Below are 21,768 nucleotides of genomic sequence, written 5' to 3' on the forward strand. Positions count from 1 at the left end.
TTGTTGGTAAATGAGCTGAGGAAGTTGGACTCCAGAAAATCCTTGTTTATCCAGTAAACATGATACGAATGGTAGTGATGCAAGTTGGGAATACTCCAGAATTTGGGGTGTAAAGCATCTCTTGGAGTTTCCAGGCCCAAGAAAAGATCTGATAACTGAGGGGAGGCCCCAGACAAGCTGGACAGAGCTGATTAAACCGGTATGTGAAGCACAGATCTGCCTAGAGCAGATAACCACGACCCATACAAGGACCCTGCAAATTACTCCCGCCCATAAAAAACTGAAGGTAAGACTCCTCTCTAATGAAGCTGTCTGGGATGCACTCCAGCTTCCTCTGCAGCTGCTCAGCACTCACTCATTTACAGCGGAACAACTTGCAATTTTAAAAAATTAAAATAAAAAAAATAAAGATATACAGGGCTCTAAACCTCACTGTATTTGAATCAGAGTCTATGTCGTCAGAGCCAATGAGCATTCTTGGAAAACTGTGAAAATGGCCAGAAGGTCAGGAGTCTAAGAGTTAAGCCATTGGGACTTAAGATTTTCTTATTATGTCTCTCCATCAATCCCAAGGGTACCCTGATCCTTGCCTATCTGGTAGTGCTTAGGGACTGCAGTAACTCGACTTGGCCACCACAGGGACTGAGAAGATGGGGTGGGACTGAGGCCTGAGGCTAGTGGGCAGCTGCTATCAGAGTAGCAGCCAGAGTGCTATCAGAGAAGCTTGTACCATGAGTCTCTCCCAGCTGCCCACTATGGCTAAAACCTCAGAGAACGCTGAGTTATGATGCATAAAACCTCTTCCTGGACCCTTGCACACTTCCACATCACTACCTGCTCTAAAAACTATTGTTCCTACCCACCTTTATTTTATATTTCATGGTGACCAATCCTTCTGATTGGCCTTGTTATTTCTTTGGTCACAAGGTTATCACAGGGTTGGCACCGTTGGTGAGAAAATTCTGGAATGGGTCCACCAGAGATATTGATGGATAAGAAAAGTTTAACTAGAATAGATGAAAATCAGGGTGGCATGATGGTCATACTCACAGGGACATGGCTCATTGTTTGCATATATACAAACCAAAAGCCGGGGGATGGAATGCCTCTCAGACACTATTTCTGTTCTCATATAAAAATAGGGATGGTAATACTTGCTTCACAGAATCTTCTAAAGATTAGAAATTAATGCGAATCAATCATGTCAATTTATAAATTTTATGTACATTAAGATAATTGATGGTGGTTCTTATCTCTTAGATAAAGATTTTAAAATGTCTTCTCCTCACCCCAACTCCATCAGAGGTTCCTTGGTGCATGTGATATAATTCATTCTCTTAGACTTGTGTTCCAGCCTGTAATGCTCCAGTATATTCGAATATAATGAAACTATATGGAAGGTCAAGTAATACTAGACTTTCAAGAAGAGTATTTAAGCTGTGTCAGTTGAAGGAGAGGGAAGAGGGGAATCAGAAGTGTAGAACCTCTCTCTACTCTAGTAGAATATGAAGCTAGGATATTTAAGCTGGAATCACCCTGGAATGATGCGTGAGTAGCACACCTAGCTCAGCTAGTTTCCTTTTGTGGGAGGGTTTGAAGCCATCCTACTATTTTCTTTTTGTTTATTTGTTTCATTTATGTAGTTGCTAAAAAGAAGTATGCCTTGGAGAATTTCTGCTTCCTCTTCTCTCCATTAAAAATAATTCCTAAAATAGGATGGCTTTTTTTTTCCCACATTTTTAGAACTCTATCCCGTTTTCAAATATCTTGCGATTTCATTAGTTTGTCAAATAAGGTATCCTAATTTTTGCTTCACGAAATACAAATAAACACACATATATCTTACTTCCTTGATTCCTTCCATTTAAATGATTAAGGGTACAGATAAATCAGGTTTTTAAAAGCCCAATCTGTGAAGCCAGAAATAAAATTTTCTTCCAATTTTGGCAAAGGCTCTACAGAGAGAATTAGGATATCTTGTTGATTTAAAGGCTGTTAAAAATCTGTGGCTGGGTTTGATGAAGTTGTTGAGTTGTATTTCCTAGAGATGGGTTGGAACAAGAACCTAGGCATGCCCCGAGTTCCTCTAGTTCTGCAGGGTCCAAAGGTTGGATGATCCAGAGTTCCATCCTAATTGACCATGCTCAGACATGGAATCTGAGACTGATCAAAGAAACCCAACAGAATTTTAACACAGCCTCTTTATTTTATGTCTATAATTGTGGGTTTTTTTCTTTCTAATTTTTCATTTAAAAACCTAACTTTTATGTTTTATGAAGTCCTATTGAGGAACTTATGGAGCCACAGTCTCTGAACCGCTGAGTCACCCAGCGTCTGTGCAAGTTAGTGGCTCCCTCAGATGAACCTGTCTCCTGAAGATAATGTGGACTGTAGCTGGCAAGGTGCAGGGCTCAAGGTTTTTTTTTTTTTTTTTTTGACTCTTCCACATATATAACGTTTCTTTCATCTTTATCTGAAGAAGGCTAGACAATTTCATGAGAATTGTCTCTCTTTCTCCCTCTTTATCATCTTCCTCTCTCTTTCGGGTACATTTTACCTTGCCACGTTCTTGACCTTTACGAAAAGTGAAACACCTTCCAAAGGAAACCGTGAGTACAAAATTCTTTGTAGTACAATTTCTCATTGACATAATTAGGAAAGCTGTCTCTTTTTGAACTTCCTGTCCTGTATTTGACAGAATCTATAAGAATGGTTTCTTGGCTTTTAAGAAGTAGAGAAGTTTAATTTTAATGGTCTTTTGGTGAATATATCACTTTAAACAATGACCTTGAGCTTGTGACTATACAGTATCAAAATCTAGCAATCTTTGCATTTAGCATCAAAATCTAAATGCAAAATCTAGCATTTATCTGTACCCCAAATCTAGCAATGACCCATAGAGAACAAGCAGGTAACTTGGAGCAAAATAATGTGCAAGGAAGATTTTGGTCTCCATAGAATGATTCAATTCTGTAGCCAAAATAGTAAAGACCATAGACAAAGGAGCAATTATATTTTGGGAGGAAGAAGATTAAAATTTGAATTTGATGTTCAGTGATCTGGCTGAGATAAGCTAGGGGAAACTGCCCATATCTGGATGAATGAAGGTAAACCCTATGGAAATTTTGTAGGACATTGCCCCAAATAGGTCAGATCCTAGTTATATTGTTTAATGGTATAATGTTTTATATTGCAAAAGACAATTATAATTTGAGAAGCTAATTTTGTGATAACTGGATGAAGGATATCTAAACTTTTTATTTGTAGGATTTGCGAATAAAGCCAATAAAAGGGGTACACAATGTATGAGATATATTTTATATATAAAAACAAACATTTCCAAATGTTTGTGCATGTCGTTTATTAAGTTTATTGCAAGCCTTGTTTAATTATTCATTAAAGTAAATTCAGAATGATCAGTACATGTCAATAGTTTTTTAGCCTTTGAAAAGAAAACAAAAGTTGATCTCTCTTTTATGCCTCTGAAATGTGTGATTTCGTTAATTTATACTTGTCTTTCATCATTCATCCAAATTAATTCTATTTATAGAACTTAATAAATGTCAGCACACATTTATGTGAAAAGTTAGAAAAATGTTCTGAATGATAAAGAATTATTAGCCTAAAGATTAGCTGTGTATGGTTGAAATTATGTAAATATACTAGAGCCCTTGTAACAATAGGATTTTACAGGGTTCAAGACATCCAAATATAAGTTCAACATGAGTAGATGTCTTGGGACATATAAAAGGGACATCCCAGAGATTTGAGAACCAGAAAGAGATAGAAAATTTTTAACTTTCAGGCTATGGAGAGTGGCGGACCAAAAGTGCTGGAAACAGCGGAGGAGATCCAGAAGAGGCGTCAGGAGGTGTTGACTCGCTACCAGAGATTCAAGGAGCTGGTTGCTGAGAGGGGTCAGAAGCTTGAAGAATCCTATTACTACCAGGTTTTCAGACGGGATGCAGATGACCTAGAGAAGTGGATCCTGGAGAAACTCAAGATCGCAGATGATAAGAGCTATGAAGACCCAAGTAACATACAGGTACTCCGTTCCTGTGACTTCAGGCCAGACTCTAAGATCTCCAGGGAGGGAAACAGTCTTGTAATATAAGTGCATATTTAGTTATCTGTAAGGGAGTAATGTCACAGAAAGTTCAGACTACCTGTCACGGACCATAATTCTGCCTCTAAATGGCCCGTGTCTTTAACTTCTTAAAGCCTCAGTGTCTTCTTTACAGAAGAAACTCTCTTTGCATGTAGTCTTAATCTGAAGTCAAGCTGTGGCCATAATAGTGAGTGAGATGTTGAAGAATTTATGATGCATCAGGCAATTTCCATGTTTTGAGGTGAAGAAACGTCAGTGCTTTCACTCTGCTTGCGATAGGAGTTGGTGGAACTTTTCCTGGGTTTCTCCAAGGGGCTCTCCATGCCCTAGCTCGGTCCACATGACAGGTGTCAGGAGGAGAGCTTGGGTGGAAGCTCCTCTCCTCCTTGTATTGCAGCATATGACAGAGTCATGACCAGAAGAAAGGGTTACCTGCCTAAAAGGGGTCATTGATGTAGGAGAGACAGCACCTGCATTAATAACAAAGTGATATCTATTAAAGGATCAATAAATACAGGACAATAAGAGTATTATCTGATAAGCAGAAACCTCTCAATTAAAAAAAAAAGCCATTATTGTAATTATCAACTTCCTCATTGCCTTCAGTTTTTCATAGCACTTGCTTCCTCTTTTCTGAAGGGGAACAAATGTGGGACATCTTTTCATTCCCACCAATGGCAACTGAGACCTAAAAGTAACAGGATATTTACTGGAAACTCCCCAAAGGCAATGGGGACAGGGCAAAATATTTCTCTGTGACCCATGACTTTGAGCCTGGGTGGACCTGAAGTGACCATTTCTATTAGGATATGACTTCTCCAGCTCTGGTCATGGGTTATCACTGTATCTAGGTTGTGAAACAAGTAGTTCTGCCCAAAAGTAGGAAAAGGAACAGAAGAACCCCTTTGTGGCCCAGGGACACTAGGCTTCGTTAGCCATAACTTCTGATTTCTAAACTTCAGGGCAAGTACCGGAAGCACCAATCCTTTGAAGCAGAAGTGCAAGCAAAATCAAGGGTCATTCCTGAACTGAGAGAACTCAAGGAAACTCGCTTTGTTGAGGGGCATTTTGCCTACGAGGAAACCACAGTAAGTGTACAGTAGGGCTCTGTAAGACACGTTTCCAGGGGTTGATCACGTTATCAGAGTTTTCATTGACAATGCCAGGTATAATGTAGGTGGCTTGAAACTGGGGTTCTTGCCTCTTATCTTCCACCGGGGTGGGACAGGAAAGATGACAGACGTCTCCATGTCCCCTGAGGCAGTGGGGAAGAGCTACGATACAAAAGCTATCCTGGGAGAGCACCACATTCCTCCTTGGCCACTGCAAAATCCAGTCCTCTTCAACCCAGTTCTGTGTGTCCCAGACGATTGGCTTTCCCAAATGTCATTTCTAATGATTTCTTCTGCTCTCAGAGTCCTCGTCCTTTAGACTTTTCAAACAAAGGATGCTCTGCGAAGTGAATCTTCTTTGATATATCCCTCCCTTGCCTGTGATGCCTCCTTCTCTTCGCCCATATGCTATGACAAATATTATAGTTCTCAAAACCCACTCTTCCATTCATTTAAAAAAGCTCCTAAAATTCCTTGTCTTCAGAAAATCTCCCCTAAATACTGAGGACTGAGGACTGTCACCAATTTGGAATTCATTACTGATGTATCAACTCTCCTCTGACTTAATTTCCACACTCTTCCAACCGGGTTTTTTTTATATATATAAATTTATTTTTTATTAGTGTTCAATTTGCCAACATATAGAATAACACCCAGTGCTCATCCCATCAAGTGCCCCCCTCAGTGCCCATCACCCAATCACCCCCACCCCCCGCCTTCCTCCCCATCCACCACCCCTAGTTCGTTTCCCAGAGTTAGGAGTCTTCCATGTTCTGTCTCCCTTTCTGATATTTCCCACTCATTTTTTCTCCTTTCCCCTTTATTCTCTTTCACTATTTTTTATATTCCCCAAATGAATGAGACCATATAATGGTTTCTGTTGATAGAGTCAATTCAGGATCTCTTCTACGCTAGTAGATTTTTTTTTTCCGTTTGTTTGTTTTTACTGCTTAAGTATTTTTGAAACCACCAAGCCAAATTTATGTGACATATTTAAAAATTGGGTCTAGTCTTTCCACATTTAGCATACAAATTCTAGTCCATTTTACTGTCAAGAAAAATATAGTCTGAGGACACAGACTTTAATCAGAAGAGAACCTAACTGAAGAGAACGTAACAAGAAAAAATCTCAGCAAGTTATTTATTGATATAAAATAGAAATTATTCTTGTATTATTCACAGCTTTGTGTGCCACCAATCCCCTAATCAATTAAAATAGTTGAGAAATGTTTGAGACATCTTCACAACTGTCAGACTCCCTGTGCTCTATCAGACCACAGAACTGTAGGATTCAGAGAGAAATGTGGTCTAGCAGTGGAGTGGTTGAAAATACAAGATTCTTGAGGACATGACGTAGATAGTACCTTCAATTTTACAAGTCATGTAATACATGATCTTCTAAGCTCACCTGGCATCAAAGCCTGCAAATATATAGCCTCAAAATTCTCTTATTGCTTTGGTGCCACTAATTTCCCTTATAAACTGGCAACATTGCAGCTCTTATTCTTTCTGGCAGATAGTTCATGCTGAATTTCTTCCCAGTACTTAGATCACCCTCTGCCCGTCATCTACCTATCAAAATCCTATCTGTTCCTCAAGCTTCAATTCACACCGAGCGCCATTACGTGAATCCTTATTCCACCCTGTCTTACTGTTTGTAATCATTTCATCCTCTAAAAGCTCTAAGCATCTTCTTCTCTTATGGCAGATCATATGCAGCTTGGTTTAATAGCTACTCCTGAGCACTTACTGATTTCCTCCTTTAAACATTTGTTAAGCAATTAATGCACGAGTGAATGAGGTTTTTATCCAGGCCCCTCTCTGCACACGTCTCTGCATCTGTACCTGCTCCACAGTGGATACGGAGTCTGAGCAGTTTTGCATCTTCTCCCAAAGACCCATCTGGAAGAGCTGCACAAAATATGGAACCTGCTGGTAGAGCTGACTCAGGAGAGGGGTGCCCTGCTGCTGCGGGCCCTGAAGCTCCAGCAGTACCTGCAGCAGTGTGCTGACATCTTGGAGTGGATCGGAGACAAGGTACGGGGTCACGCAGGCCACGAACAGGACTTCCCATCCCCATCCCAGGCATTCTAATACAGGCTATTCGTAAAGCAGTCAGGGTGTCTGTTCCTGGCCTTTGTTCCCTGAAGGAAGGAATTTTGGCAAAGATTTGGAGGTATCCTGGAGATTATTGATATTGTGCATGGGAAAAAGTGCTCTAGGCTTGTCCCTGCCTGCCTGCCGTGACCTTAGAGCTCCTTCTCCTAAATATTTGCCCTTACTCTCAGTCCAAGCTGAGCGTTGCCAGCTCTTTTCGTAAGGGTTGCCTCTCAGGAGCTGTAAGTATGGAGGTTTCTATTTTGCTAAACACTTAAGGAATAATCCCGTAGTTAGAACGGAAGATACACGGTGTTTGCCGCAACGTGTTTGTAGATACTCCATGTGCTGACTTGAGTAGAACCAGGATGAATTTATTTTTCATGTTCTAGAACAAAAAAGGGTGCTTCCAGGAGCTTTGGCCAACAATGTTCTCCCTCAGGAAATATGTTCCTGCTTCAGGACCTTTTCTAAAGGGCTGCCCCCAAGCTCTACCAGCCTCCCCTTCTGAACTCTCCTGGGTGTGCAGGCAATGGTTTGGGGCATTAGAATTACAGAAACTGTTTGCTGGGAACTCAGCAGACTTTTATTGTCCACAGGAGGCTATAGTCACATCAGTGGAGCTGGGTGAGGACTGGGAACGTACAGAGGTTCTACATAAGAAGTTTGAGGAGTTCCAAGTGGAGCTGGAAGCCCGGCAGGAGAAAGTGGATGGAATAAACCAGTATGCCAACGAGTGTGCCGAGGTGAGGAGCAAAGGGTCAGTGCAAGGCAAAGGTTCTGGCATCCAGAACCTCCCGGCCATCAGTGGGTGGGACATGAAGGACATGAGACATTGTGAGAAAACAGAGATGCATGTCCCTGTGGTCACACGCCCAGGGGAGGGATACTTGGGTGGCTCAGTGGTTGAGCACCTGCCTTTAGCTCAGGGCGTGACCCCAGGGTCCCAGGATCGAGTCCCGCATCGGGCTCCCTGCAGCGAGCCTGCTTCTCCCTCTGCCTGTGTCTCTGACTCTCTCTCTGTGTCTCTCATAAATAAATAAATAAATAAATAAATAAATAAATAAGCTTAAAAAATATGCCCAGGGCAGTGTCGTCTCCTATCCGGGTCCATCTCTTGCCAGTCCATGGACATAGAGGTGTGAGAAGGAAAGACAGTGTATGTGTGCACACATGTGTGTGCACATGCATGTGTGCAGAAGAACTAGACCCACAACGATGTAACTCTTGTGCAGAACACCTGCCACTTGTGTTTAAGCTGCACCCTTTCCTCATGAAGAAGAACCAGCATAAAGTAGCAAAGAATATAAAATAATGATTGGCTATCATAATGTATATGACGTCATTATGCATGATTTATTGTCAGTGGGGGAAAGAAGAGAGACAGTTTTACTTTCATTCATTTAAGAAAACGTTTAAATAAGTTTTCAATGTCTGAGCAAACTATTCAGAGTGAGAATAAACAACCGTGGAATATGCAGGAAAACTGGGGAGCCAGCCTAGTTTTTACATGATACAAGGGAATTAGAAACTCTAACCATTGATCGTGTGTTTCCCATTTGGTTTCACCATCACTGAAGCTCCAGGATGGGAACAATCCTTCTGTATTAACAGAACCCAGACTTCAGGATGCATGGGTTGGGGGAAATAGCCTGCGTCTCAATTTTTTCCCAGGCCACATTACCAGCCATCTCTAAACTTTCTCTCTCTACCCCTTTTGTCTCATTGTGGAAGTTCCTTGGTTATTCAGGACTATCTAACACGCCACCACAAAACTTAGAAAAACAAACATTTTCTTTCTTCCAAATTCAGTGATTCAGCTGCTCAGCTAGGCAATTCTCCTGACCGCACCTGGTTTTCTTGAGTGGCTGCAATTATCTGGTGGCTCAGTTGGGGTGGAGGGTCTAAAAACACCTTGCTTCCATGTCTGGGGCCTTGGTTCTCACTTCCCAGCAGAGCATATTTTTTATGTGTCGGTGTTCCAAAGGTAAGAACAGAAGCCGAAGGGCCTCTGTGGCTGAAGGGCAGGAGCTCATATCATTTCTGCCACATTCTATACTAAGCCAATCATAGGCCAACCCAGATCCAAAGCCTGAGGAAACGGACCTCCCCTCTTGCAAGGAGGTCTTCATGGCAAAGTAATATGGCCATTTTATCTAAGCAACTTTAGGAAGGATTAATCCAGAAAAGAATGTGTCCTCCGCTCTTGAAGAGTGGGACCCACACAGCTATAAATAGAAAGGGCTATACATTCAGGAAGGAGAATGTAGAAAATTCTGTGTGGAGAGGCTTCAGAATGGGAATGGACATTCCAAGAGACAAGGACAGAAGGAGTATAGGAACTGCTCAAAATCACAAGTGTCAAAATAAGCTGATGCCATTAATTTAATCTAGTATTCACAAATCTCAGTGCTTCAGATGGTGTGCAATGATGTATGGAATTTTCTGAGAAATTGAATGTGTGTGCATGTGTGTATAATTCTGGGAAGAGGGAAACAACTCTTCTTAGATTCTCAAAGGTGTCAGGACCCCAAAGGAGTTAAGAACCACAGTAGCCGAGTTGTGGAAAATAAAGTCCTATTTCACAGAGGGAACTTTTTCTTCCTGATTCTCAAGGGACTTAGCAAGCATCAGGGTGGAATTCTGAAAATAACACAGGGGCTGGGCAATCCCTGTTAATAGGCTGTCTCAGTGCTGTGAGAAAAAGATACAGACAGTATCTGGTGGTTTGGCCTCTAGATTTTGGTAATATTCGGTTGGGTTAAAGCTAGGGCGCGGGGCTAAGGCAAAGATCAGGGCCTGGCTGCAAGGTCATTCTCCATTCCTGGCAAAGTAGGAACCCGTGTGAAATGAGAAGTATTCAATGATTTTTGGAATATTCTCACCTTTGTCTAATGCCAGTACTGGTTCTTCCCACAGGAGAACCACCCTGAGCTGCCCTTGATCAAGCAGAAGCAGGATGAGGTGAATGTTGCCTGGGAGCGTCTCTATGACCTGGCTCTGCAGCGAAAGGAAACACTGTCCAGTGCTGCAGATCTCCAGCGATTCAAAAGGTGTGAATTTGGCCAACACATCATGGGAAACTCTGCAACAGCACGTGTTTGTACTTGTGCTAGCCTCTGACTACTGTTAGCAATCAGTGGCCAATATCTCAAACCAAAGTAAGTCATGTGCTTGCACTTAAGGCAGCAATGGAGAGTGTAGTTGAGGCAACTGTGACCCACCCTGTAGCCAAGTGTGTGATGACCAGAGCCCAAAGCAGTAAAACTGGCACGGTGAATTAGTGATGGAAACGCTGCAGAGACAAGGGAAGTATATTAGGAACTGGATGAGGGTGGACGGTTGAGTTGGGAAGAAAAAAGACAGTAAGAGCTGACCCAGATGTGGGAAGTATATCTACTTCCAATGACCAGATATTGCCCAGGCCTCTGTAACTCAACTCAAATCATTCAAAGCAAGAATCCTTTACATTACTTTTTGCTAGTGAGTAGGAGTTCAAGGTAATTGCTAGCTGAGTGAACCAGGGTGGTCTTTGCTGTGCACCTGCCATTTTCTTTGTTGGGGCTCATGTTGTCTGGCAGGGATGTGACTGAAGCCATCCAGTGGATCAAGGAGAAGGAGCCTCAAGTCACCTCTGAGGACTATGGCAAAGACCTCATTGGCTCTGAGGACCTACTTCATAATCACAAGATCCTTGAGAGGAATCTTGCAGTCATGGAGGACAAGGTAAGCCACTGTTGGAAGCATAGGTGGCCTCTTGGGCTGGAAGAGGCATATGGTGGCCACTCTGCCTCCAGAGGACATAGTAAATTCACTAGTTTGACGAAGGAGAAATTCCTTGGCCCTGAATATACTTCCTTGTTGTAGTTCATAACTTGTACATGGATATTGGATGTCCTTTATTTTTATTTACATATACGTACATGTTTCATATACTCTTGTGGTTTTGTAATGTGCTTCATGACTTAAAAACAAAAAAGATACCTCCAAGAATGGTTTTCTAATCTTACCCAGAACCTGCAGTCAGAGAATCTTTCCTTTTGTCAAACCAGCTGAATCCTGTTTCTTTTTGTCCTTGACTCAGTGATAAGGGAAGAAATTTCTCCTTCTCCTCTTTTTCTTCCTCTTCCTTCTAAATAGACTTAGAGACACCTAGGGCACCTTACTTAATCACCCTTGGGTTCTCTTCTGAAAGCTGGAAGACTCCAGTCCTTATCCCTAGATGACTAGACATAGGCATGCTTGAGCTTGGAGCAAGCTCCGACTCCTGACGCCCTCCCATCCTCACTCTTCCCTTACAACATCACCTATAACCTCAGCTAACTCCTCTGGAGTGCATACAGTGGAATCAGCCCACTGGAGGTCTCTACCTGCTGCTCCCTGACCATAGCTTTGTCCCTGGAGCCAGTTTCTGAAAACTATCCTATTATTTGATTTCTTTCATTCTTGCTCCATTTTTGCATTTAGTCTTTTTCCCCCTAATAATGAATAATAAAATTTCATAACTTGTTGCATAATGATAATGAAATTTCAAATTCCAGACAACACCTAATTATAGTTAAATATAATGAAAGCACTAATGGTAACATATGGAAAGTCATCCAAACCCACATTTTTGCCCCAGTGGCTCTCCTCCTTAGGCATTGTTCTCAGAATGGTCTGGCATTGCTGAAATTCTTGGCAGAAATTCTCCTGGGCAGAAGTGTCTCTCTGATTTCCACAATAGTATTTATGGAAACAGTAGAGAGGGTGGTGAAGGACAGTCTGAGGTCTAAACCTTGTTTCTGACACTTGGGAGCTAAAGGACCTTGTGTAAATAAAATACCCTACCTCTCAGTTTTCATATAAAAGGGGCATAAGAAGAGTTTCTACCTCTGAATATTTTATTTTATTTACTTTATTATTTTTTAACATTTTAAAATCTAAATAATTTGCCAACACATAGTATAACACCCAGTGCCCATCACATCACATGCTCTCCTTAATGCCTGTCACCCAATTACCCTATCCTTCCACCCACCTCCTCTTCTGCAACCCTTTGCTTCCCAGAGTCAGGAGTCTCTCTCATGGTTTGTCTTCCTCTCTAATTTTTCCTCACTCAGTTTCCCCCTCTGAGTATTATTTTAAAAGGACAAGGACATGCATGTGAAGTGCTGAACAATAAGCACTCAACAAGAGACAAAAGTGGTCAGTAGATCATTATTGCTGACATAGGACATTAGCATATTAATATAAAATTACCAATGTAAGTATATTAAATTATTAGTATTCGTATGACTGTTGTGTGAGATCTCGCCCACAAAACTTTGTCAGGATGAATCAGAGTGCTTGGATTTCCCACTAGGTTTCTGTTTCATCCCAAAGGTGAAGGAGTTATGCGCCAAAGCAGACAAGCTCATGCTTTCCCATCCTCCAGAGGCACCTGGGATTCAACAGATGAAAGAGGATCTGATCTCCAACTGGGAGCACATTCGAGCCTTGGCTACCACCAGATATGTGAAGCTGCAGGCTTCCTACGGGTGAGAAATCCCTCCTCCCTGTTGCACTATCTCTACAGATATAACATCAAAAGCAGAAATTAAGAATGAAAAGAATCAAATAATGAGGGAGTCTACTTGGTGGTAGAAGAGAAAGGTTTACTTGTTAAGAGGAGTCCTCTGACAGCTGACATGACACCCACATGACACCTTCCCTCACTGAACCCCTTCGGTCTTCCTCTACCTGCATAGTTGTCGGATGCTAAATGAAGTGGCCCGTGGTCCAAGGACCTGGAAAAGCAGCTGAAGAGATATCAAAATCCTGGCCCTAGCTTAGGAACTGAAATAAATTTCCAAGCTGAAGGGTTTAAAAATAAATCTAGAATTATTTCCGGAATGTGGGTTAGCTTGCCAAAAAGCTGAGTAATCGTTTCAATAGTTAGTATCTATAGGTAGTCACTAAAACCCCAGAAAACAGCGTTTATCTTCCTTTTACAATTCCAAATTAACTGGCAAGCATTTAATTATTTGAATAGGTAATGGTTTTAGTGGTTTCATTTTTATTAATAGGGTTAAGGGTGAGCTAGGGTGCACAGAGGCTCCTAACCTGAATTCCTAACCTGAAAGATCCCTTTTCCTACCAGGTGTTTCCTGTTATTTATATGCCATGTCTTATTTAGTGGCCTCCTTGGGAGTACTTTGCTGCACTTCAAGTGTCTGTGGGGTAGATGAGACCTTGTGATGTTGGCAAAGCAATGCCCACATACCTCACCGCAGGATGGCACAGTCATCCCAGGAGTCAGCAGCCCCGAGGGAAGGACAATCTGCTTCACTAAAGGACCTGAAGCACATCAGGGGAATGGAAGGGGTAGAATTAGGGTGAGGAGTACATTGCACGTCTCAGCTCAACCCAACCCGGAGTCTTAGCTCAAAGTCCACTTATACCTGGTTTCTCCTGGGATTCCCTTCCCTTCTTCCCTTCCCTGCAGGTACCAGAGGTTCTTATCTGACTATGAGGAGCTCACAGGCTGGATGAAGGAGAAGACAGACCTGATCAATGCTGATGAGCTGCCCAAAGATGTGGCTGGTGGGGAGGCCCTGCTGGACAGGCACCGGCAGCACAAGGTAGGCAAGAGCCCCCACTTCCACCGCCCTCCGCCCCGTGGGAGGAAGGGGGGGGCCAAGAGTGCCAGAGAGTTTCTTGCTGCATTTTAAGACATTTTTGCCTTGTGGCCATAGCACGAGATCGACTCTTACGAGGACCGATTTCAATATGCTAATGAGACTGGTCAGGAACTGCTGGATGCCAGTCATGATGCTGCTGATGAAGTTCAGGAAAAGGTAATCCAGTGTAACAGTGTGTGAAATGTTGATACATATTTAGCCCCACTTAATCCCATCAGAATATGATCATCTCTGAATAGGAAGAGAAGTCATATCAACGTCTTAATATTGACCCAAATTTCACACTGCTTCTTTCACATATTGCCTTAGCTAAGTTGAGTTATCTGCATTTCTCAGGATGTGATGTGTGCTTCCTCACCTGTGATCCCCTATTTCCTGAACTCACCTTATTTCATCAATTTGCCTTCTCCTAATTTGAAATCTCCATACCACCTTGCTTTGCCATACATGCTCTGCTTTATCGCTTTTCTATGTTCACCTCTGGACTGTGAATTATTTGAGGACTGCACCTATTCATCTTTGGATTCCCTAAGATGCCTGGCACATGCCTTGCTTTCCTCTCTCCTCTATAAAACCTCAAATCACACTGATTTTCCTGTATCTGTGTTTCTCAGATCTACATTAAATAGAGGAAAGCTTTAAATAGTCAGAATCCCACTGATTGAACAATCAGGTTTGCCATCCTCTTAATCTCCCGAATCACAAGGACTCGCCTCAACCCCTGACCCCTGAGAGATTTTGTTTCAGTCACAGGGTCACAGGAAATCCTTGGGATGATCATTAAAATAGGATTTGTAGGCTCTTTGCATTTCATTAGACTTCAAGCACAGCCTCTAGTGCTGGCAGATGGATGAGGTTGAGATGGCCATATTTTGATGGATGAGGTTGAGATTCGCCATATTTTGAGTTCACCCAGAACTCTATGGAAAAACTCAAGCATGGATTTTTAATTTTTAACAATTTTCTGCCAGAGGAAACCTACATCCTTGCAAACATACCGGTTATCCTGGGATTCTGAGAATCGGTGCTGCCTTTTTGATGGAGTTAACAGTGGTGCTAATAAATTGGAATTTCTCAGGCAGATGTGTGGGCAGGAACAAAGGCTCTTATGGGTTTGAGAATGTGGCCTTTCTCTTTCCTTGGTAGTTCTTATTTACTTTCAGAAGAGAATGTGAACCTCTCAGTCTAATCACTTAAGTGCTCTATAAAGTTCAACTTCATCAAGTATCCACCTTTTTTAGACATTGCACTTTTCTCTGGAGCACTCTAATCTAACAAGTCCTTGGAGTAATGGTGCGCTCCTGGTATGTCCTGCAATCCTGATCTCCTTTAAACCTCATCCTTTAAACCTCTGTTTGGTACAATACTTCCCACACTTCTACTCCCTGCTTCTTCCAATTAGAATTCATCTTTTCTTCCTCATTTATATATATTAAGTATGTTGTTATACCTCTGCAATGCATTTATCTCATTTTGCCCTGCTATAGTTACTCACACATTGAAGTCATTGGAGAAGAGCCTTTTGTGCATCCTTCTAAAGCCCTTGCATTTATTAGAGACTCACATTTTCTCTTCCTTTCCAAAGATGACAACACTTGCCAGTGACTGGGCTGCCCTGCTGGGACTGTGGAAGCAGCGACAGCATCAGTATGTGCAGTGCATGCTCTTGCACCTCTTCTATCGTGACAGTGAGCAAGTGGACAGCTGGATGAGCAGACAAGAGGTAAAAGGAGGGGCTCAGCAAGTGTTCAGAAGCCATTTCTCCTACCCCTCATTTATCACATGACTACCATCAGCACCATCACAACCACTTCTGTAGGCTGGAGATTGTCCTAGGAAGTGGAGGGTGACCTACAAGGACAAGAGACTATTACAATTCCCTCGTGAACAGATGCCTAAAACAATACCTAAATACACAGCAGAGAGGCTGTGTTAACTTCAACTGAACATAGGGCTGAATGAATATCAAAATGCTAAGGGGTCAGGAATAGAAAGTTGTGACAAGTCAGGCCAAATTAACCAGAAATTTCCTGGAGGAGGTGAGTGGTCCTCTTGAGGCAGCATTGGGAGATTGGAATGGTGCTTGGATTAGTGAGGACAATTCTACATGGACAGAACCAGAGACAAAGATGGTGAAGTTGTGTGGGAGGACAGGGGAGGATTCTGAGGTTCCTGCTGCTTGAGGTTAGTCCCTACCCACCATCCCACCATGTGCTAATCCCACCTTGCTCTTCCACCATCTTCTCACCATCCTAAGTCTTTGTCTCACATATCTTCCAATAGCAATGTTTCTCACCAATGACGAAGAGCTGAGATGTATCTCTCTACCTTCTATAGGCCTTCTTGGAGAACGAGGACTTGGGGAACTCTCTAGGCAGCGTGGAAGCCCTTCTTCAGAAGCATGATGACTTTGAGGAGGCCTTCACCGCCCAGGAGGAGAAGATCATAGTAAGCAGTGGGCCCTGGTGCTGGCTCTATGGCCACCTCATACAATATGAGGGTCACACGTAACATGAGGGTTCTTAAAAGAGGAAACACCCAGAAAAGGAATTATACCCATTTTTGTGATCACATTTCTTACTCTACAAAGCATACTTAGAAAGTTTTTAAAGATTTTTTTTTAGCCATTTACATTTTCTGACAAAGTGCATGATTGTTTTGGTTTTTTTTCCTAGTGTAAATAGATATTATTGGATCCATATCTGATACGGAATTATTACTCGGAAATTTGAAATGTATTGTTTACATTTTTTAGGTTTTTTTCCTCTTCAGTAATGTCTCCATTTAGTTTTCTTTAGTAAAATTTAGATGTCTAAGCGACATCTATTCTTTTCCTATATATCTTCAGCTTTGCATTTCTCATCTACTGAGACCACAGTTTTCCTGTGAACCCTTCGTTACAATGTCCTAGAAACTGGTCAATGTAGAAGCAGGGCTCAGACAAGCGTGGGAGGATTTTATTGGTCCAATGTACTGTATGTCTTTGGCTGTACCCTTGACTGATGTTGGCTTTTAATTCACGCACATGCACATATACTACCACCACTGGCAGCAGCCACACCATGACAATAAAATTCCAAGTTATGTTAATCTATAGTCAGTATGGTGATTAATATGGTCCCTTATCCATCCATATGTTTGCTCTGTTTATTTTCATTGGTAAAAGATTTCATTGGTACAAGATAAGTTATTGCTTATAAAATGCTATCATTAATTTTAGATTATTTTCCTATCCCCAATCACTCAATCCATCGTAAATTCTAACAATTTGAGGAGCTCATGAATGAATATGAAAAAATTTCTGACCCTTATGCCTATGAGGCCAGAGATGTACATATAAATATGTATGACAGATAGGTCAAGAGAGAGAAGGAGGAGGAAGGGAAAGGGAGAAAGAGAGAAAGGGGCTGGCCACTGGATATAACCATATCCAAAGTGCTTCCTCTTGAAAATTCAAGAATAAGAGTACATGGGTGTCTCAGTTGGTTAAGTCTTTGACTCTCAGTTTTTGCTCAGGTCATGATTTTCTGGTCATGAGATCAAGCCCCAAGTTGGGCTCCATGCTTAGTATGGAGTCTGCTTGGGATTCTTTCCCTCTCCCTCCTCCTCTGCCCCTTTCCCTACTTATACATATTCTATCATCTATCTATCTATCTATCTATCTATCTATCTATCTATCTATCATCTATCATCTATCTATCAATCATCTATCTATCAACAAATAAATAAATGCAATCTTAAAAAATTAAGAATAGATCAAATATCACCTTCAAGTGACATCAAAATTCATTTACTATAATCTAGATATTAAAAATATTGTGACATAAAAGAGGTTAATTAATTTATCAAATACACGTTTTAAGAGAGAATTTGTAATAGAAATCAGAACTAGGACCTAGATCTTTGATCCTGAAAGTTGTTCTTTTCCCATATTTCCCACATTTCTTCTTTAAACAGCTACTAGCCAAACGGTGACTACTTACCCGGGGGCCACTGAGGAAAAGCCACGTTGGTTTTTATTGTTTTTGTTTTTCAGATCTTAGACAATAATGCAAAGAAGCTGATTGATGGTGGCCATTATGACTCGGAGAACATTGCTGATCTTCGAGATAAAGTATGTCAGAAGCCCCAAATGTGTCTGCCTGTCTGTGCCCTGGGGCCCGAGGAGTGTTGGGGCCCCTGGGACCAAGCTGGGCAGTGAATCTCATGTGTCCATATTTAGCTTTGCTGACCATGGGTGTTATCATGGGTTTTTCAGCTCTTGGCCCGACGGGATGCCCTGCGTATGAAGGCTGCCACCCGGCGCAAACTCTTAGAGGATTCGAGGCTTCTGCAAAAACTGTATGAGGACTCAGATTACCTAAAGAATTGGATCACCAAGAAGAAAAAGTTGGCAGATGATGAAGATTATAAGGTAAGCAAGGTTTTCAGACCCTGGGCATACTCATCAGGACTTAGCTTCGTGGGACTGGAGTTTTAGAGCTGAAAGGATGCCAGAGTTCAGCAGATGAGCCTCCTTTACAGAGAAGGGCCATAAGCCCCTTAAGGCAAGATATTTCATTAAAGGCCAACCAAGACCCTGGTTTCTGGATTTCCTGTGTCTTCCTGCCTCTCACTTCTTTGCTTGCTCCAGCACAACTTCTAATGTTCTGTAACAGAATGGGGGTAGGGAGGGATTGCTCCTTATTTCGCTGCTTTTTGTCCCTTGGCCACCTCTGTTGCTCCCTTCTGCACCCTTATAGTACAAAAACATTGTGTTTGATCCTCATGTACACTCAAATTTACTAAAAGCCACCAAGAGCCCAAAGATAACCTCAAGGTTGGGCATAATGCAGAGTTACACAGTTTTGTAGTTAGAGTGGAACAACTCCTTATTTTTACTGATGAGGAAACAAAGGATTTGAATTGGAAAGTGACTTGCCCAAAGTTATCCAGTTATTTAGAAAGCATTTTAACATACGCATTAGATGCATGAATTCTGGGGAAGGTGATCCTAGACTTGAATTCCCTCCCTGTTCTGTCTCAGTTTATGTGATTTGGGGAAATTCTTGACTTATTTCTGAGCTATAGATTTCTCTACCTTGGGGTTGTGTAAAAGATATAGTTTTTACTCATAAGTGTCATGCAATATAAACTATTAGACACAAATATATGTACTTATAAACTTTCACATTTACAATCAAGGCTAGAATTAGTCTCCTTATTTCTAGGCCAATATCTATTCCCAATATTTACTTTTCTAAACATAATTCCATTTCAAATGTATACCTCAATCCTTTTATTTCTATATCTTTATAGAACTATGAACATCTTATCTGTACCTTTCACTTTGTGAAACTTGGAAATAATATGCTTGTGTTCTCTGGAGGAGGTGTGGTTCCAGGGTATACAGAGTAAACAGTTCTTCTCCAAATGAGGCAAATGGATGGATGGCTCATGCATGAGGATGGAAATGGGAAAAAATTGTCATCTTTCATGACTGCTCTTGTTCATCTGTTTTGTTTCTTGAATTCCACATTTGGGTGAGGTCTTATGGTATATGTCTTTCTCTGGCTGACTTATTTCTCTTAGTATGATATACTCTAGACCCATCCATGTCATTGCAAATATATATATATATATTTATATATAAAAATATATATATATAATATATATTTATAAATATATATATAAATATATATAATATATAAATATATATTTATATATTATATATTATAATATTATATATATAAATATATATTTATACATAAATATATATATATTTATATATATATTATCAACAATAACTAAACTATGGACAGAACCCATATACATATGTATCTATCAGTCAATGGACATTTGGGTTCTGTCCTTAGTTTAGTTATTGTTGATAATGTCTGATTGATGGTTAAAATTTGCATGGGGTGCTGTATCTAAAATGATCTTCAGGAGATATCTAGGCTCTGTAGAAAGGCACGCATGATTAGCCATGTGTGCCATGTGGCTAGAAGGAGGGATTGGCCACATGAGTTTGCTCACATAATCTGGCTCAGTACTTGGACTATGACAATTCTCTTCTTTCCTCTCCTTCATGTAGTTGTATTTATAGTGAAAGGTAACCCCTATCCTCAAAATTTCTGCTCCTGATTCTTCAGATAATAGTTTCCTTTATTTTTGAATTTAGGATATACAGAACTTGAAGAGCCAGATTCAAAAGCAAAAAGAATTTAAAATGGAACTGGAAGAAAATCAACGCCTGCTTGATACGCTAGAGAAAACTGGCCAGGAGATGATCGAGGCTGATCACTATGCCTCGGACAAGGTGAAGGTTCGTGTAAGTGAGGTTGTCGGCCTCTGGAAGGAGTTGCTGGAAGTTACCGAGCAGAAAGGTGAGAAGCAGAGGTTTTGGTAAAAAATTACCTCCTAAATCCTGGAATCTACCATCTTAATCTCTATTGCTTTGAATTTGCCTGGTGACTGCCATGAGAAGGGATGCCACTCATTTCTTTCTTGTGTCGACCAAGAAGTTTTTATAACCCAACCTAAATTTAACACATTACATACGTACAATTTTATGTTTTCTCCATGCATGCACCCTCAAGTGAAATTACTTCTGTTTTCTTCACTTTGGTCCTGCCAATTTTTTTCTTTCTCCCGAATAAATATTCTTGAGCCATGAATCCAGTATTGGCTACACATCTGAAACTAGTGTCCTTAAATTAGGTTCTACATCTTGGGTTCTATAGATAAGATGATATTATGACCCAGGTTATTAAAGTTGACATTAAAAGGTTGCCAGTACCACATGTGATGTTCCTACAATATTTTACTCTTATAAATGGGGCTTGATGACTTGCGTTTTTCACCAACTGAAAGTGTTCAGACTCTGTTGTAAGGTCTTTAAAAAAAGTATCCCACACATCTGGTTGAATAATTTCTTACATTTAACCTCACCTCTCTCAAAAATTCATGCAGTTGTGACTAACAAATAATGAGGTTTTCCTGTCAATATTCTGCTTGTTAGACACAGACTCCATCATGGACATGACTCTGCCGTGGTTATGGAAGAGATATACGATGTTGGTTCTTTTAGATATCATCCTAACGTAATTTTTGGTTTGGGAAAAAAATCCAACCTGATAGTAGCCATAAGATGTTACTACTATTCCTCACCATCAGGAGAAATTAGTAATTGCTTCACAGAAATAATGCAAATAATTGTTGTAAGGTCAAAGAATAAAGAATTTAGCTGAGAATGTTGTGGATAATCAAGACATTTTCTGGAAGAGAAAATTGTGAGGCATGGCTCATGATGAAGGACAGGCATCATGAAAGGCTGGCAATGTTCTGAGAAAGACATTTATAAAAAGACAGTTCAAACTTTCAAACAGAAGCAGTCCAATTTTATACTTCTTTTTTTCCACAAAGATTTTATTTATTTATTCATGAGAGAGAGAGAGAAAGAGGCAGAGACACAGGCAGAGGGAGAAGCAGACTCCCTGCAGGGAACCCAATGCGGGACTCCATCCCGGGGGCCTCAGGATCACGCCCTGGGCTGAAGGCAGGTGCTCAACTGGAGAGCCACCCAGGTGTCCTCCAATTTTATACTTCTCTTGGGAAATATGGAGTTTGGGTTAGAATCCCTTTGAAAAGGAGGTCTCAATAAAGAGTAACACATGACGTACAAAAATATTCAAGATGGTTAGGACCTGATACAACAAGATTGTACCTCCTCACCGCGGAATAAACTGATTGTTTATCTTTGTTTTGAGAACGAATGCTACTAAATTTTAAATCAATTACCATCCAA

At 41.1% G+C, this 21,768-nt stretch overlaps 1 protein-coding gene across 1 annotated transcript in view; it reads left to right on the forward strand.

Annotated features, from left to right (window-relative positions):
• Nucleotides 1-3,808: 3,808 nt before the first annotated feature.
• Nucleotides 3,809-21,768, forward strand: part of SPTA1 (spectrin alpha, erythrocytic 1) — a 64,822-nt gene continuing 46,862 nt past the window's right edge. The window contains exons 1-14 of the mRNA XM_025986323.2: nucleotides 3,809-4,045; nucleotides 5,071-5,196; nucleotides 7,117-7,257; nucleotides 7,917-8,063; nucleotides 10,237-10,370; nucleotides 10,899-11,043; nucleotides 12,682-12,836; nucleotides 13,784-13,919; nucleotides 14,034-14,135; nucleotides 15,565-15,702; nucleotides 16,317-16,427; nucleotides 18,016-18,093; nucleotides 18,238-18,393; nucleotides 20,143-20,347. Coding sequence (XP_025842108.2) covers nucleotides 3,809-4,045; nucleotides 5,071-5,196; nucleotides 7,117-7,257; nucleotides 7,917-8,063; nucleotides 10,237-10,370; nucleotides 10,899-11,043; nucleotides 12,682-12,836; nucleotides 13,784-13,919; nucleotides 14,034-14,135; nucleotides 15,565-15,702; nucleotides 16,317-16,427; nucleotides 18,016-18,093; nucleotides 18,238-18,393; nucleotides 20,143-20,347 — 2,011 coding nt within the window. The remainder of the gene's footprint in view (nucleotides 4,046-5,070; nucleotides 5,197-7,116; nucleotides 7,258-7,916; nucleotides 8,064-10,236; nucleotides 10,371-10,898; nucleotides 11,044-12,681; nucleotides 12,837-13,783; nucleotides 13,920-14,033; nucleotides 14,136-15,564; nucleotides 15,703-16,316; nucleotides 16,428-18,015; nucleotides 18,094-18,237; nucleotides 18,394-20,142; nucleotides 20,348-21,768) is intronic.

This window comes from Vulpes vulpes, chromosome 5 (assembly GCF_048418805.1).
Source record: "Vulpes vulpes isolate BD-2025 chromosome 5, VulVul3, whole genome shotgun sequence".
Lineage (NCBI taxonomy): Eukaryota > Metazoa > Chordata > Mammalia > Carnivora > Canidae > Vulpes > Vulpes vulpes.